Raw genomic sequence first — 17,154 nt, 5'->3', positions numbered from 1 at the left:
GACATGACAGGATTTGATCTGTTGGGCAGGGATCTGCAGTGGGAAGAATTGATCCAGGAAGTTTCCCCCTGGCACCAATCCCTATACTTAGGATAAACAGCACTCAATCGAATGGGAGATCGGACTGTGTAGGGCAACAACTCATGGGTTGAGACCCACGGTGGAGCTGTACTCGCATAGACTCCTTATACCGACAGTGTCCAAAGTGCTGTGTCACTGGGAAAATTCATGATGTTCTCAGGGCCATCACCTTATACCCCAGGATGTTGACAATGTTTTACTTTTTGTTTCTATGGGTTTTTGTTTTCCTGCCTGCCTGTAGTTTGCTTGTTTTCATGTTTGATTGTTTGTTTGTTTGCTGGTTCGTTGGTTGCTGCTGTTGATGTAGTTGGTCTTATGGGGTTTTGATTTTTGTCATAATATGACCGCCAAAGTAAACCCGAGTGGTGCATATCCCTTGGATAAGCAGATGTATTCAGGGCTCCCAATGAACTCTAGCCCCAATCAAGGATAGTTAATTCTGGTAATATGACCCTACTTGATACGCATCTTCATGAAATGATCACTGAAGATAAAAGTGCTACAGCAAAGTGTCGTGAAGTAAGCAGATGGTGCCAGGCTATTAATCAGAATAGTATCTGGGGTCTTACAGGCTCATATTCAAACAAGCAGCCATCTAAGCAAGGAGTTAACTAAGTGCACATGTAAGAAGCACACAAGCTTGTGTGATCCAAAGATGACAATAAAAAATTCAAATAAGACAAGGGAAAACTATCAGAGCTTGAATCTGAACACCCAATTGGTAGAAGGCTATGGAGGACAGTGGGAGTAGTTAGTCAGATTAAGCCTCTGGCAGATTCCCTCTAGCCACAGGCAAAGGGCTCAAACAGCTCTACTATCAGATAAAGATCACTGTAAATTTGATTATGCTGGATAGAACTTGATACTTGGTCAGTTGACCTCCCTCTTGGCCCAACCTGAATTTGTTCTAGGTGCAAGTATTACTTGCTTGTTCTATGCCAAAAATTTTTCCCGTGGCTTTTAAAATATTGATGGTGGTCTTTTCTTTCTTACTCATTATTTGCATTTTTATCTTTATATTATTATTATTTTATCCTTACCACTTTATTTTGTTTTTGTCTTTTATGGTTTCTGTAGGATTTTCCAGTTTGTGAAGCATAGAAAGAGTAGATGCATGGAGATAATAACTGATTCAGGGTCTATAGGGGATTTAGCAGTAGGGGGTGGGAGATAGGGAGGGTGAGGGGACTTGGGGAGTAAACAATGCATGCAGGAGGGAGGAGGGAACACTAGAACTGATTGTGACAACACAACTCATGTTAAAAGCAATTTAACCATGAAAAAAATGTTCTAAAACTGATTGTGGTAATGATTGTACAATTCTTGATATTATTAAACTATTGAATTGTATTATATGTGGATTATATGTCAATAAAACTATAAAAAAATCAAAGAAACAAAGAAAGATCATTGGACTTGGAGTCCGGACTAGTGTTTTAATTCTGTCTCAGTGTCTGATATTCATGGGCGAGCTAGTTACCCAAAGTCACATCTTGGAGTCTCATTTTGCTCGCATATAATTTAGGGATAGGAGTAGTTGTCAAGAGCCCTGGTGGCAGAGTGGGTTACATGCTGGGCTGCTAATCATAAGATCAGCAGTTTGAAACCACCAGCCTCTCTGTGGAAGAAAGATGAGGCTTTCTATTCCCATAAAGATTCACATTCTCAGAAACACACAAGGGCAATTCTACTTTGTCCTGTCGGTCACCATGCATCAGGATCGACTTGATGGCAATGAGTTGAAGAGTTTGAGCAGTTGTCATGAAACTCAAAACAGGTCATGCCTGCGACATTAATTTATGGACAATGTGTGTGGGATGGCTAGCTGACCTGAGACAAGATCCCGACACCATGGAGACATGGCTCCTGTCCCCTCTGAGTGCCCCACGCTGGGCCTCACACAATGTCCACTGACGCCTGCATTCCTCTTGTGCCTGTTCAAATCTGAACAGGAAATGAGGCATCCTCCTGTAGCTCAGCCCTGGTACTTTACTTTTTCACATAACATAATGGTGAGATTAATTTAGCTCTGACAGTTGTGAATTTCCCGAGAGGTCAGGGTGGCTCTCGGCTGATGGATATAGCTGTGAGTTTCCCACCCTGTATTCTTCCCCTCTTCCTGTCCCCGTTGCTTGCCCTCTAGCAGGGCATTGCCGTGACGTGGTAGCATTGCTGTATCCTTTTGTCCGGTGCAGTATCGATGCCCCAGCAGCTGAAATGCTTCTGGGTGGGGACGTGCTGTCCCAGGAGATGGGACTGTGAGGCCTTTCCTTCTCTGTGGGAGTCTTCATGCTTGCTCTGGTTGAAAGCAGCACAAACCCAAACATCAGCCTTCCGCAGGCTCAAGGCCTTGCCTGGGCAATGATGATATGCCGGGCACAGGGCACCAAGGACCATGCATACTTTGTCTCATTGTTTTGTTGTTAGTTGCTCAGGAGTTGCACCGTTGCCTCAACTCATGGTGACTGATCTGCAAACTCATGGATCATTATGATACATATAGTTGTCATTGTGTGGCAGGTTCAAATACATGGCAGTCACTATAATGTCTCGGAATTTAGAAGAGTCTTTTATTCAGCTATAACCAGGCTACAAGAATCTAAAAGCAATTCCTTGACCGCAGTCCTGATGGGGCACTTCAGGCCATCTTTAAAGGCAAAGAGTCATCTATCCTTTGTCTAGACGTTTAGCAAGCGTGGACAGAAGCAGAAAGCAAAATCAATGTTATTATTATTTAGAGTTAGTATTATAGGGTACAACATTGATTATAACATCCTGGTAAATAAAATAAAAATAGTAATCACCTGGCTTCCACATCAAAAGGAACAATATTATTAATGACAGTGTTCTGATCTTGAGAACGTAAGAGTACACACTAAAATAAAAAAAACCAGTGGGATTTTCTGAGATGGGAGAGGGAAGGAGGCAGGTCATTCAGCAGTCAACAAGACAGTGTCACAGAGTTTCATGCTAGTCTCTCTCAATTGACTGAGTTTTGAGTGTAGATTGCCAGACCTTTCTTCCTCACTCATCTTAATCTGGAAGCTCTGTTGAAATTTGTTCAGCATCCTAGCAACACACAAGCCCCCACTGGCAGATTGTGGCCAGAATCAAACCTTAGCCTTCTATGTGGAAGGGGAGCATTTCACCCTGTAGTCACCATTGCCCTCTCTTTTCTCTCTTGATGATGACTGTCATCAAGTTGGCTCAGGACAACCCCATGTGCTTTAGAGCAGAACTAGGCTCAATAGTGCTTTGAGGTTTGTGACCTATGGCCAGAGATCTCCAAGCATCCTCTGGGTGGATTCAAACCACCAACCTTTTGGTCGGTAGTAGGGGACTTGACCATTTGCATCATCCAGGGACTAGAGTATGAAACCATGTGCTCCACTTCATAGAGGGGACTGTGGGGTCCTAAAATGCTGTAGGAATTGCCCAGCATCATGTAATGTAAGCAGAGAGCACGGCTGGACTCCCAGCATATCAGAGCCCTTCCCCTAACTCTGAGTCCAATCCACCTGGCTGCAATACATTCTTAATTTTCATCTTTAATTCTCATCCAGGGCCTCCAGGGAACTGCAATCCTAGCCCCATCCAGGTTCAAATTCCACCCCATCTCCCTGGCCCCTCTCATACCAATCTAGCTAAATGTCTTGGTTTGGGGGAGCGAAGCAGTGTGTGTAGATTTTGACTATTTTTGTAACTAAAGATTTGTTTTTGTAAATTAAGTTTTTTGGGAACAAAATCATGATCATTGAATTATATATCACTGAAGGCTGTCTTCAGTCTATAACAGGAAAGTTGAGCAAGTATTTAACTATCTGGCTTTCTGCAGAAAATACCTACTGATGCTTGGCCTACTAGGCTCCTGCTGCCTAAACTTGCTTAGAATGCAACTAAATTCATTAGAAGCAAACTAATATTGGAACCACAGTACTACTAATCTTTCCTCATTCACTGTCATGCTGGGGATTTTGTTACATGTCCACAGACGTCAATTTGAAGCTGCAGAATCCATGTCTACCCTCACTCTCTCATCTGCTCAGTGAAACCACACTTGGTCTGCTTACCAAGAGGACAAATGCCAGCTGGAACGGGCTTTCCACACGTGGAAACCCTCCTGAGTTTCAGCTGCTCTTGCAGGTTCCCTGCGAGGGGAGGGAGATGTGTTCTTGTTGTAAGAGGGTCAGACCTTCCTGACTTTGAGGAGGGGTGTGGAGTGCAGAGGGCTGTTTGTTCATCTTGATGACACCTTCTCTACCCCCTTTTCTTGATTGCGTTCCAGGATTTCAGTCTTCCTCACCCCAACATCTCCTTTTCCTAGATCAGCTTAGTTGGCTCAAATTTAGAACAAGAGCTACTTACTTCCTCTTCTTCCCTTTGTTTTTATTAAATGTGAAAGGGCAGGGCATGTGATGATGATGATGATGATGATGATGATGATGTGTCTGTGGGTATACAGGTAAAGAATTAGAAAGTATCCTGGTGGCACAATGATTAAGTGCTTGGTGGTTAACTGAAAGGTTGGCAGTTCAAGTTCACTCATCAGACCCACAGAAGAGAGATCTGGTGCTCTGCTCCCATAGAAATTATAGCCTAGGTGACCCGATGGAGCTGTCTCACTGAGCTCAATGACACCACCAACAGCAATAAAGGAAAAGTACAAAAATAGAAAAAGAAGGGTTTAGGAAGTGAAGAAGGAGCCCCAGTGGTGTAGTGTGCTACTTGTTGAGCTGCTAACAATAAGGTAAGCAGTTCAAACCTATCAGCTGCTCCTCAGGAGAAAAATGAGGCTGTCTGCTCCTGTCAAGATTCACAGCCTCAGAAACTCTAAGGAGCAACCACACGCTGTCCTACAGAGTTGATATGAGTAAACTCAGTGGCGGTGGGTTTGGGTTTTTTGTTTGTTTGTGAGGAGATGAATATCAGTGAGAAGTGTGGAGTGTGTTTTGGTGCCCGAAAACAATAAGAATTGCCTTGCCCTATCTTTACAGTAACCTTCCGGTGAGCGACCCAGGCCCTACAAGGACAGCTGTCCCGCCCCGTGAGGGGTTTGGGAATAGGTTTGAAGAGTGGCTCAGTTCAGTGGGCTAGTACTGGATTAAAGAAACTTTCCATGTTTCTCATCTTCCAGCGAGGCCTAGGAAGACTGAAGGAGCCTCACATTAGGGGTAGAGTCAGAAGTTCTGCCTTTCAGATCACAAGGCTGTGGGGAGGGTGGATTAGGTAACAGGCCTGGAGAAGTGCTGTGGGAGCTGAGAAGGCTCCTTGCCAGGGAACTGTCTTAAGACACTTTTCTCCTTGGAGTCTCATGACCATATGCCACCACGTGGCAGACCAAGGTGTTTAAAAAACAGATATAGCACCAGTGATTTTTCCATGAAAACTTGTAGAAAGAGCATGAGGTTCGGTCAGACAGGCCTCATTTTGAAGTTAGCTCCCCCACTCATTACCTGCATGACCTTTCTGAGCCTGGTTCCCCTTGAGTACGGCAGAGGTAGTGGGAACCTGCCAGTTTGGGTCATTCGAAAAGAGCATGAGAATTTTCTTTGCGAGCCCGCCCATGAAGGGAGAAGCTAAGAGAGGCTGGAGGAGGCAAAAACAATCATCAGAGGACAGGTGCATCTGAGAGCCAAGAAAGGAGAAAGGGCAGGAAGGAGACTAAGTAGGAGGATCCCCCACTGCTTTCTGGAAAAGTTGGTTCATCAGAGGACGCTACCTAACAAGCTACCTAACAAGCTCAGTGGCTTCAAATGACTATTTTATTATACCTCTGATTTTGTGGGCCGGAACTTTGTGCAGGGCTTAGACAGATGATTCTTCTGTTCCATGTAGTGTCTGCTGGGGAGTCACTCAATGAGACTCAGCAGGCAGCTTGTCTGGTCTTGAACATCCAAGGTGGCTTTTCTCATCTGTGAGGTGCCTGGACAGGGGATATGGGAAGGCTGGAACCAGCTGGTCCTTCTGTCGGTTACCCTAGACCGCTCTAGGCAGTCTCTCCAGCAGGACAGTCTGACTTCTTCATGATGTCTCAGAGTTCAAGAATGAGTGTTCCAAGAGGCCAGGAATGCCAATTTCTGAATCAGCTCCACTGCTTTGTTTTGGTAGAAGCAGTCACAAACCTGCCTCGGTTCAAGAGTAGGGGACATAAGACTACCTTTTGCTGGGAGTTTTCTTAAAGACTGTGTTGCTATCTCTAATACACCAGCATGCCTCTCTCGTAGGGTTATGGAATGCCACAGGGCTTAGGAAATCCTTATTGTGGAGGCTGTAATGGGATGCTAGCTGTAAGGGGATGTTCATGTTTTTGCCATCATCTTCATCATTATTGTGCCTGCCTCAGCACTTCCTGCAGACATGCTCTGAGTACGGAGGATGCCAGAGTATCGGGAGGGCTCTATAGGCCGTGCCACCCTCAGTTTCCAGCCTTCTGTTCCCATCATCACCTCTCTCCTCCCACCCTGACGCACAGCACTGTCCATCTTCCCCAGGTGTGCTGGACCTCAGTTTTGAGGCTGAGAGCCCTCTGGTGCCCCCTGCTGAACTTCTGGAGAGACTACCCAGCTACGATTGGCTTCTTCAAGGAGGAAGTAAGTCCACTGGTCTCGGTTCCTTCAGCCTCTGTCTGGGGCTCTGGCTGGTTGGTAGGGAAGTCTGAAACAGGTTAGTGCTGGGAAATAGCCCTTCCCTTGGAGGGGGAACCCTTGGGAAACCTTTGTGGCTTTGGGCTATCTTTGTCACGGTGGTGTATTAATTTCCAAGGACTGCCATGATAAAATTCCACAAGTGTGGCACCTAAAATGTCAGAAACCTATTGCCTCACAGTCCTGGAGGCTACAAGTGTAAAGCCAAGGGGTTGGCAAAGTTGATTCCTTCCAGAGGCTCCACGGAGGGAGAATCGGGCCCATGGCCCTGCTCTAGCTTCTGGTGATGGCTAGTGACTCTTGGCATTTGTTGGTAAGTGGATGCATCACTCTAGTCTCTGCCTCTGTTTTCACAAGACTCCACACCCACGTTGTCTGTGTCTAGTCTTGTCTTTCATAAGGACCATTCATACTAGGTTAGGATTCTTCTACTTGCCTATGGTTTAAAGTTTAATTACTAGTGGAAAGGTTGATGGTTCAAATCCATCCTGATTCACTTCAAAAGTCAGACCTGGTGATCTCCTTTTTGGACGATCATAGCCTTTGAGAACCCTCTGGCGTGCCGTTCTACTCTGCATTCATGCAGGTGGAATTGACTTGATGGATTGGGAGGTACTCCAGCGTGACCTCATGCTACCTTACGTGATGACGTCTTCAAAGACCATGTTTCCAAACAAGGTTGCATTCACAAGGGCAGGACCTCAACATCTTTTTGGAAGACACAATTCAATCCCCACAAGTGGGGAGAGGAGAAGACTGGGCACAATCCCTGACAAAGTTCATTAAAGACCAGCATCTTGCTTTTTCTTCATTGTGTTCGTTCTCCTATTCACTCGGTGCTTACTTTCCTCACCACATGAACATCTGCTCCTTTGCGAGAGACTACTCTTCCTCTGTCCTCCAGGACCGCAAATCTTCTTCCCACCTGCAGAGAGCCCAGGGAGATCCCAGCAACCAAGATCCTGGTCCTCATTCCTGGAACACAGGTGAGCTGACATTTTTCTCTTGTGCCCCTGTGAGTTTTCTATGCATCAGCATTGTCTCCGAGAGGTGCCCTTAGGGACCTGCCAGTGCATCAGGATCTCCTGGGGGGACATGCCCCACCCAAAAGCTTCTGGATCAGGGTCCCCAGGGCCTGGGAACATGCATTTTGCCAAGCTCTTTGGGCCATTTGGATACCAAGCCTGGGTGGAAAGCCATAGTTTGGCTGGGTAAAGTATTCTTGGGTTTGCATTATTTTCCTTCAATTTTTGGAATATGTTACTCCACTCTCTCCTCTTCTTCATAGTTTCTGCTGATAGGTCTGAGCATATTTTTATTTCAGAACCTTAATATAGGATTACTTGTTTTTCCTACCTGCTCTCATGATTTTCTCCTTTTCCTCAAAGGAGGATTTCATCCTCTTCCTTTGCCTTGGTGACTTCTTCTTGGGATTCAGTCTAGCTGGTGTTCTTTCAGCCTCCTGAATGGTTGGCTGGTTTTCATTCATTAAGCTGGGGACGTTTTCCTCCAAGAATTCTCTATTGTTGCAGATGACTTCTTTGTGTGTCTTCCTCTGGTAATCCAATTATTCTGATGTTGTTCCTCTTCATAGCATCAGACATAGCTCTTAGGTTTTCTTCAGCTTCTCTGATGAACTTAGTAGATTTTTGTTCGCATTTGTTAAAGTCTGCTTGGCTGTCCTCCAAGTCATTGGTGTGGTTCTCTGCTTCCTCCAGTCTATTCTCAAGGTCCATGAGTCTGCTACGGGTTTTTGTATCTCCTCCCTAAGCTCTTGTATTTCTCTTTGGTGTATGGACTTTATCTCCTCTATCATTTCATCCTTTTACTGTATTGCTTCCCTCATATCCTGTATGACTCCAAGTAGCATCCTGAAAATTTCTTTCTGTGGCAGATCAATGTCTGCTTCTATGCACGTTGTTAGGTTCAGGACATCTTCTGCCATTGCCTTTTGTTTCTCCTGTGTTTTCGTTGAGGTTGTTGGGGCTGATTGCTGTTTGCGTTGCGTTGTTTTAGAGGAGCCAGGTGCCATTTTCCAGGGAGTTGAAGAGGACTGGCTGTCTCTGGGAGACTTGTAGGAATGCTTCTTCAAACTGCCTGCAGCTAATTTCACTATAGAATTAGCCTACCACTTTATCCTCCTGTGGCTTCACTCTCAAGGGAAGTGCCTCAGAAGGCTGGTGGGTTGCCTGCTTTGGTGTAGAACACTGTGAATATTCCTGCAGCAGCATGGAACATTGGTAAGTGTTGGCCGAGCTACCTTAGGCCATGCAAGGCACTAAGGTAGGTGGGAGGAAGTTCCCTCAGTCACATGGGCCCACAGAGGACAAATAGGAGCTCCCCCAGCCACTCAGGAAGGAATTCCCCAGGAAGAAGTATGGCAGAATATCCTCTGGTGGAGGGCAGGCGGGCTTTCCCCAGCCTTGGGGAAAGCCATAGTTTGGAACAAGAGTTCCAAACTACAGTCCCTGGGCCAAACCTTGTACACCGTTGGTTTTTGCAAATAAAGCTCTATGGAACATGGCCACACCCATTGGCTTAGGTACTGTCTGTGGACAAGATGGATGGACACAGCAGTTGCTTCCATGGGCTCAAAGAGAAGAGCAATTGAGAGGATGGCATAGGACCAGGAAGTGTTTCCTTTCTTGTTGTACATGGGGGGGTCTCTGAGTTAGAACCCGCTCGACGGCACCTAACAAATGGACACCTTTGTGCTAAAGTTCAGAGTGGGGGCACTTCAAGAGCCTGCAGCACATTGACTGCCTGGCTCTTTACAGAAAAAGCTCATCAATCCTGGTCTAGTCCCTGGCTAGACCTGGATTGTTTTGTGAGGACTTGGGGGAGAGCCCAGGATTTCCCTGCTGGCTTTGTGCAGAAAGAAGGTGGCACCGGCCCCTCCCCTGGGGCTGCTTCCAGCGGGGGCAGCCTTGGCCTGTTCCGGAGCTTCCAGAGCTCCAGGCATAGCTTCTGTGAGTGGCACTTCCCTTTCTCTTCCCTGCTGCCTCACCTTGTCCGAGAGTCCAGCCCAAAGTAACAGCACACACTCTTTGCCTGCTTAGGGCACCTCAGTGCTGGGCCGGCAGGGCATGGACAGGGGTGGACTCTGTCAGATACTCTCTCAGCTTGTCCTGGGGATGACTATGAACATGCAGGGAAGGAGCACCAGACACTCTCTCAGGCTTGTCCTGGGGATGACTATGAATATGCAGGGAAAGAGCACCAGACACTCTCTCAGGCTTGTCCTGGGGATGACTATGAGTATGCAGGGAAAGAGCACCAGATATTCTCTCAGCTTGTCCTGGGGATGACTATGAACATGCAGGGAAGGAGCACCAGACACTCTCTCAGCTTGTCCTGGGGATGACTGAACATGCAGGGAAGGAGCAGGAGGATAGAGTTCCCATTAATAATGCTTCTGGGAGCAGGGAGAGCTTTGCTGAGGAAGCAGCCTGGAAGCTGCGTGTCAGTAAAGAGGGCTTTTCTAGAAGGACAGCAAAGGCACCCAGGGGGCTGAAAAGGTGCCCTGTGCCCCCTTCCCTTGTTGCCATACTCATTCTATGAGTGCCCATAAGACATCTCTCTGTACACAGTCAGTTGGTGCTGCCAGGTCTGAGTCTCATGTGAATGGACTGCCCAGCCATGCCATGTCTCCTCCAATCAAAGTTTGGTTACTGAGGGTGGAGCCTAGTGCAGCCCCACCCAGCCTCATACCAGATACCTGTGTGCCACCCTCTCTGGAGCTCAGTTTTCCTCATCTGCTGAATGGCACGAATCAGCTCTAAGTCTTACTATATATATTTTTGAGTTCTGAGTTTCTTTCAGGCCTTCTCTGGGGCGCCAACCTTCAGCTACGTGGTTTTTAATTCTCTCAAAATACTTGTCACAAAATGACCCTGGTCATACTTTCCTCTTGGCTAGATGTGCCCTGAGCGTGTTGCCAATTGTTTGGACCTTAGTTGGAGTCCCCAGCGGTGCCCACAGTCAACATGCTTGGCCATGCACCCAAAGGTTGGTGTCTACACAGAGGTGCATCAGAAGAAAGGCCTGGTGATCTACTTAGAGAAAAACCAGCCTTGAACACTTGGTGGAACACAGTTAGAGTCTGCACAGATGAAGTCACTGTGAGGTGCAGTGAATTTGACAGCAGCTGAGTTTCTGTGTGCGTGTCCTTGTGTCTAATTCGTGATGTGTCAGGGGCTTTTCCTTCTCTGGGCCTGTTTCCCATCTGCACAACGAGGGGACTAGCCTGGATGAGCCTGCAAACCCTATCCAGAAGTCCTGCTTTTTCCCTTGGTCCCCGCAGGTTCCCCATGGTGACGGAGGAGGTGGCCCGAGAAGCCCTCCTCAGCTTCGTGAACTCCAAATGCTGCTACCCCAGTGCAGCAGCCGGCGACCTCATCATCCAGGAGCTGACGCAGCGGACGCTCTGCAGGGTACGTGGCCTGGCCTGGGCGCTGCATGAGGGGCTGTGGGCCTGGGAAGGATCAGGTTTGAGGGCTGAGGGGGTGGTCTTGTGTGATGCCAGGGACTAGGAGTAGTGGATGTGAGTGTGTGTGTATGTGCATAGGTGCTGATGTTGACATCCTTCTGCACTTGGTGTGGATTGGTGAGCAATAGTACAATGATAATAACTATTATCCATTGAGAAGCTCAAGTGAGCTGGACAACAGGGGCAGTATATGTTCTAGCTATTTGCTGCTGTTAGGTGCCAGGGAGGAGTTCCGACCCACAGTGACCTGTGTGCCACAGAATGTAACACTGCCCAGTCCTGCGCCGTCCTCACAAGTGTGCTTGGGCCCGTTGTTGCAGCCACGGTGTCAGTCCATCTCATTGAGGGTCTTTCTCTCTTTGGATGACCCCTCTACTCTTTCAAGCAGGAGCCCTGGTGGTGTAGTAGCTACCCCCTAGGCTGCGATCCTCTTGGTCAGCCGTTTGAAACCACCAGCAGTTCCAAGGACAAAGACTGGACTGTAAACAGCTACAGTCTCGGAAATCCACAGGGGGTCGCTCTGACGCACTGGCAGTGAGTTCGCTGTACCAAGCAGGGCGTCCTTTCAGGCAGTCCACTTCTGAGGAATTAGCTACGGAAGACCTATGTGACCTTGAAGTCTTATAAAATCCTTGTAACTACCTTGTGGTTGGACTCAGCCCCTGACATAAGGTGACCCCAGGAACCGTGGAGGAAAATGCTGCTGGGGTCTGCCTCATGCCCATGTTCAATTGTAGCTCAGCTGGCTGTGATCCGTATGTTTGTCACTGGCCGATTGTCAGAACTGAAATCTGTTCTGCTTCATGGTAACACACAAGCTTCCCTTGACGGATGGGTGGTGTGTACATGGAGTCCACCGGTTAAAAATCGAACCTGGGTCTCCCTTATGAAAGGCCAGAATTCTGCCACGGAGCCAGCACTGCTATGATTGTCATTGTTTCTAAAGGAGGGATTGGACGTGTTAATATTACTTGTCCCAGAATATGAAGCTAGACATTGCGGCTGGGCCTTAAGTACTGGTTTGTAGCTCCAAAGCCCAGACCCTTAAAACAAGACAAAACTGCTTTCCCAGGGGTTAGCTGTGAAAGATGGAGCCCCTGCCTTCCCTGGTCCACCCTCCTGCCTCTCTTGCCCCAAGTTCACAGTTCCCTCTGCTCCCCTGAGCCACTTCTGGGCCAAGACATTCTTCACCCAGGAAGGAAGTCCAATATCTGGTGCCCAGATTCAAACCAATCATTCCTTGGCTTTCTGCCAGGGACAGAGCAAGAGGGCAGACTTGAGGTGCCATCTGGCCAGTGACATGTTGATATCCCAGCAGCACCCACCGGATCCACCACCATTTCCCCCCAAACGACTTTATCATGAGGCAATCCAGATATCATAGCATTCCATAGTTCAACCACATCAAGCAGCCTTGTACCATTGCTACCACAATCTGTTTCAAAGCTTCCCCCCTCCTGCCATCATGATCACATCATATCCATCTCTTGAATAGTCGTGGAGTAGGGATCTGTAGGGAGAGACCACTAGGTAGCTGCATGGCCTCAGGCAAGCCCACTGACCTTTCTGAGCCAGAGTTTCCTCACATATAAAACAAGGAAATAAAACGCCCTTTTTACTTTTTGCTGCTGTAGCATAAATTACACAAATAGGTGGCTTCAAAGAACAGAGATTTGTTTTCTCACCATTCTGGAGGCTAGAAGCCCAAACTGTGGGCTTGACTCTGTTGATTCCTTGTTGTTAACCCCGAGGGTTCCTGACTTGTGGGCAATTCTCATGGGCATCTACTTTCTCTCTGTGCGGGGCGGTATCTCTGTGTCTAATCTGCTCTGCTTATAACTCAGAAGTGATTAGCTTGAGAACCCACCCTACTGGGATATGAACTAATGAACATTAAAACCCTAGCGGGGTTAGGATTTGAAAACATTATTTGAGGGGACACAATTTAATGCACAACACAAAGTGGTGCTGGAAGTGTCTTCCCATTCTGGGACTCTGCGGATGAGGATCGGCGCGGAGGGCCAGGCAGAGCAATTCCTCCAGATCTGGGCCGTGGATTCCCACGGCCTCTGTCAGTCAAGGGGAACGTGCTGTGTGTCGAGAAGCAGGGCATTGGAATCCCTTCAGCTGGGCGCCTCTGGGAGGGGCCAGGTTTCCTGCTGGTGAGTGATCCCTGCTCTCCGTTGTGTGTGGTGCTCATGGCCCCATGGCTATGTGGCCTGGTGCTTGACTCCCTGGCTTCCCGAAGGGCACTCACATGAACATGCTGTTTTCCTTTTGTAGTATCGACTGGAGACCTTCAGCGAGTCCAGGATAAGCGAGTGGACGTTTGAACCCTTTACTAGTAAGTCAGCGGTCTAATTTGGAGCCAAGATGGGGGGAGCTGGTGAAAAATTCCAAGGTTTGGCTCAGCCTCAAATCAGATGCTCTTCTTCCCAGAGCCCCAGGTTCCCCACACTGCACAGGGAGAGTAAGCCTTTCTCTCAAGATGCTTTTCTGTGCAGATCTTAGCAAGTATTTCCTGCCCAGGTCCTGGTTCACAGGTCATAGCAATGTCTACTGTTTGCCTTTGGCCACAGACTGGAGCTACTACATGGTGCCAGGTCACAGAGGCAGCAGGTCTGCTCAGCCTTTCCCTGCCTTCCATGGCCTCTGGCCCTGCGGCTCAACCCCACCCAGATGTTGTCCGAGAGACTTCCAGGTCTCTGTGTCTGGAAAGCTCAATGCCCTGTCTGCTTCCTCTGCTGGGTCACCCAGGTTCATCCTTTCAGACTTAGGGGTCACCTCTTTTATAAAAACATCCAAGTTTTCTTCTCCTACCATCCCTTACCTGGGAAGCTCTCTGCATCCTCAGAGGCCTTTACCAGTTCTTGTTGACAGCATGCATCATGCCCCATGGCACTGTAGTAGGATGCCCTCATCTGTCTGTCTGCTCAAGCAGAGGAGAAAGAGAACGAGGAGGAAGATGATGAGGATGGGGACGAGGTTCGCTCTTGTTCAATGACCCCTCACTTTGTGGCAGCCCTTGTGCAAAGTGGTTCAGATGAACGACGCTGTGTTATTTCATTACTACCATGTAGAGGAGCCCCTGGGGGGCACAGACAGTTAAGCACTGAGTTCTTAACTGAAGTGTTAGAGGTTTGAATCCACTCAGAGGTGCCTCAGAAGAAAATCTGGTGATTTTCTTACCAAGGATCACTGAAAATGATGGAGGACAGTTCTACTCGGAAACACATGGAGTCACCGTGAGCTGGAGTCAACTTGAAGGCCATTGTTTTGTGCGTGTGTATGTGCTTGCTTGACCACCTTATGTGGCCGCCATCATCTCCATCATAGACTAGAAAGTACTGAAGGTCAAATGACTTGCTCTGAGCCACATAAGAAGGAAATTGAAGAGCCAATGGTCAAGCCCACCTTTTTCTAACCTCAAAGCTCGGGTACTTGCTTGGCCATCCATGCCCAGAGCCCCGGTATCTAGCCCTGTCTCTGCCTCCCCAAGAGAAGGCTTGGCGCTATTTATTGGACTTTTCCCTGGCATCCTTCCCGGTTTTGACCACAATCTCTTTCTGTGTCAGACCACTCAGTAGATGGACCACAAAGAGGGGCCTCTCCCAGGCTTTGGGACATCAAGGTAAAGGTACCTCCGATGTTTCAGGAAGACACCAAGAAGTTCCAAGTCCCTCACTCATCATTGGTTAAGGTAACCTGATGATCTCATTGACCACTTGGGATATTTGTCTTTCTTGTTGAGCTTGTTTTCCAAGTAATGGATGTTTCCTCATATGTTTCCTTTTAAATGGTCGTCACTCACATTCCTAACTCATTTATCTATCTATCTATCTATCTATCTATCTATCTATCTATCTATCTATCTATCATCTATCTAGTTAGCTAGCTATTAGTTATCTAAACACACACACACACATAATATATATTAGCAAATAGCTGAGATGCTGCTGAAATAAAGTTAGAGCATTATTGAGGTGTTTTTTTTAACCCACCGAAGCCAGCAGGGAAGAAGAATTTGACTTCTATCCTGCTTTACTGAACAACATTCATGCACCCAGTGAGGGAAACCACAACTAAGCTATTTGATGTTATTGGGTCATCTAATTCCCTGTCTTATTTTTGTCTCAAAACTTGATTCAAGCATGTAATTTCACTCTGTGGGTTTCCAGGGAATAATAAATAAGCTGAAAGGGATTCTGAGAGGCCAAGAAAACATTCTGCTTCCCTCTTGAGGGTGAAAATGTTTTGATTAAAGGACTCATTGTGAACAGCCAGCTCCTTAACTTTGACAAAAATGCTGTCCATTTTGACGGCTAGTATCCTGAAGGCCACTGAGTTCCTGAGAGGGCAAAGAAGTCCGTGCTATGAGTTGAGTACGGAGTGCATCCTCCCTGCAAAGCACCTTGGTAGACTGGCCTGTGAGGGAATAGGAACATCTCCAGGCCCTTCACAGCAATCCCAACCAATGGGAGTGACCTTTCTTTGCCTGGGGTGCCTCGTGAGGGTGGGAGGGGACGCCTAGAACTGTCCAGACGTGTGTCTTGGGGAGACTTCATCAGAGGAGAGTGTTTGACTTTCAGGAATGCCACAAGTGCCATGGCCATGGTCGATACAAGTGCAGCGGCTGCCATGGGGCCGGCATGGTGAGTCGCCTGTGGGCTGTTGGTGAGTGAGTGGTGGTGCAAGAGGGTGGGGTGGGGGTTGTGGGTGCAGAGGGAGAGCTGGCTGGGGTTTGGAGCCCCTCTCACGAGCAGAGGCCCTTAGACTATCATTCTCCCCTTTCTGGGCCTCCGTTTTCTCATCTGTAAAACGGGAATGTTGGACCCGGGGGGCTCAAATGAACTTTTCACTTTGGGGGTTTATGTTTTCAATTCTCTCATTTTATCATCTTTCTACAAACATTCAATGAGCCCCCACTGACTCTGAAAGAGGATTGAGACCTGGGTTCTGCATGCCAGGAACTCTCGTGGGTGGGGGAGACTGGCAATATTCCTAGGATCACAAATGACCACAAACTGTGAGACTTAAAACATAGAAGGCAAGGTAGGTTCCTTCTGGAGACTCTCAGATAGAATTGGCTCGTGCCTCTCTTAGCTTCTGCTATCTGCAAGGTTGGCAGTTCGAACCCATCAGCCACTCCTCAGGAGAAAAACAAGGCTTTCTACTCCCATAAACCGTTGTCATCTTGGAAACGCACAGGAGGCCCTTCTGCTTTGTCCTATAGGGTCGCTATGAGTCAGTATTGACGTGATGGCAGTGAGCCTGGCTCTCTCAGCTTCAGGTGGTACCCGTGTTCCACTGTTTGTCATCCTATCCCACTAATTTCTGCCTCTGCCTTCACACGGTCTCCCCTGTATGTCTCTGCATCCTTTCTTCTTCTTACAGCCAGTTTGCCAGTCACCAACCACTTGATTCCAGCTCCTGGGAACCGCTGGAGCTGGACTTGGACTTGGAGGGTCAGAGGAGAACTGTGCTCCACAGGGCTTTCAAGGACTGTGTTTGTTTGGTTTTTAAGTGGCGGGCTGGGGTGTTCGTCATCTCCATGCATCTATCAGTTAGCAGTTGGGTAGATTAGCTCTTTGTATCACCCAGGGTCCCCTTTCGTACAAAGACACCACCGCCATATAGCACGATTTCATCTTAACTAATTATACTTGGAAAATCCCTCTTTCCAAATACGGCTATATTTGGGCATTCTGGTGATGTTACTCTTGGGCTGATACTACCCACCTCAGTAGTCAGGGTGCTCTTGTGCCACACCCTGCTTTTCCGATATCTTCAGGGCCCATGACCGTCCCAAGGAGGAACACCGAGCTGGTGAGCATGTTCTAAGCAATTCCAATGGAGGCCCATCCTATGGAACAGACTGTCCACTTGCTGTTCACGTGTCTTCCTGCATCCTTATGTTTGCTGGACTACCCAGCCTCACTG

The 17,154-nt window shown here is 47.8% G+C and overlaps 1 protein-coding gene across 1 annotated transcript in view; it reads left to right on the top strand.

Moving 5' to 3' along the window:
- SSUH2 (ssu-2 homolog) overlaps positions 1–17,154 on the top strand; it is a 28,349-nt gene that overhangs the window by 1,825 nt on the left and 9,370 nt on the right. The window contains exons 2-7 of the mRNA XM_004714123.2: positions 6,573–6,671; positions 7,630–7,711; positions 11,029–11,158; positions 13,498–13,558; positions 14,790–14,914; positions 15,804–15,892. Coding sequence (XP_004714180.1) covers positions 6,573–6,671; positions 7,630–7,711; positions 11,029–11,158; positions 13,498–13,558; positions 14,790–14,914; positions 15,804–15,892 — 586 coding nt within the window. The remainder of the gene's footprint in view (positions 1–6,572; positions 6,672–7,629; positions 7,712–11,028; positions 11,159–13,497; positions 13,559–14,789; positions 14,915–15,803; positions 15,893–17,154) is intronic.

The sequence above is a fragment of the Echinops telfairi genome, unplaced genomic scaffold, assembly GCF_000313985.2.
Source record: "Echinops telfairi isolate 266 unplaced genomic scaffold, ASM31398v2 ScPeMD7_7474;HRSCAF=8512, whole genome shotgun sequence".
NCBI classification, from domain to species: Eukaryota; Metazoa; Chordata; class Mammalia; order Afrosoricida; family Tenrecidae; genus Echinops; species Echinops telfairi.
Note: the sequence above shows the minus strand (reverse complement) of the source record. Positions and strands in the feature narration are given on the sequence as shown.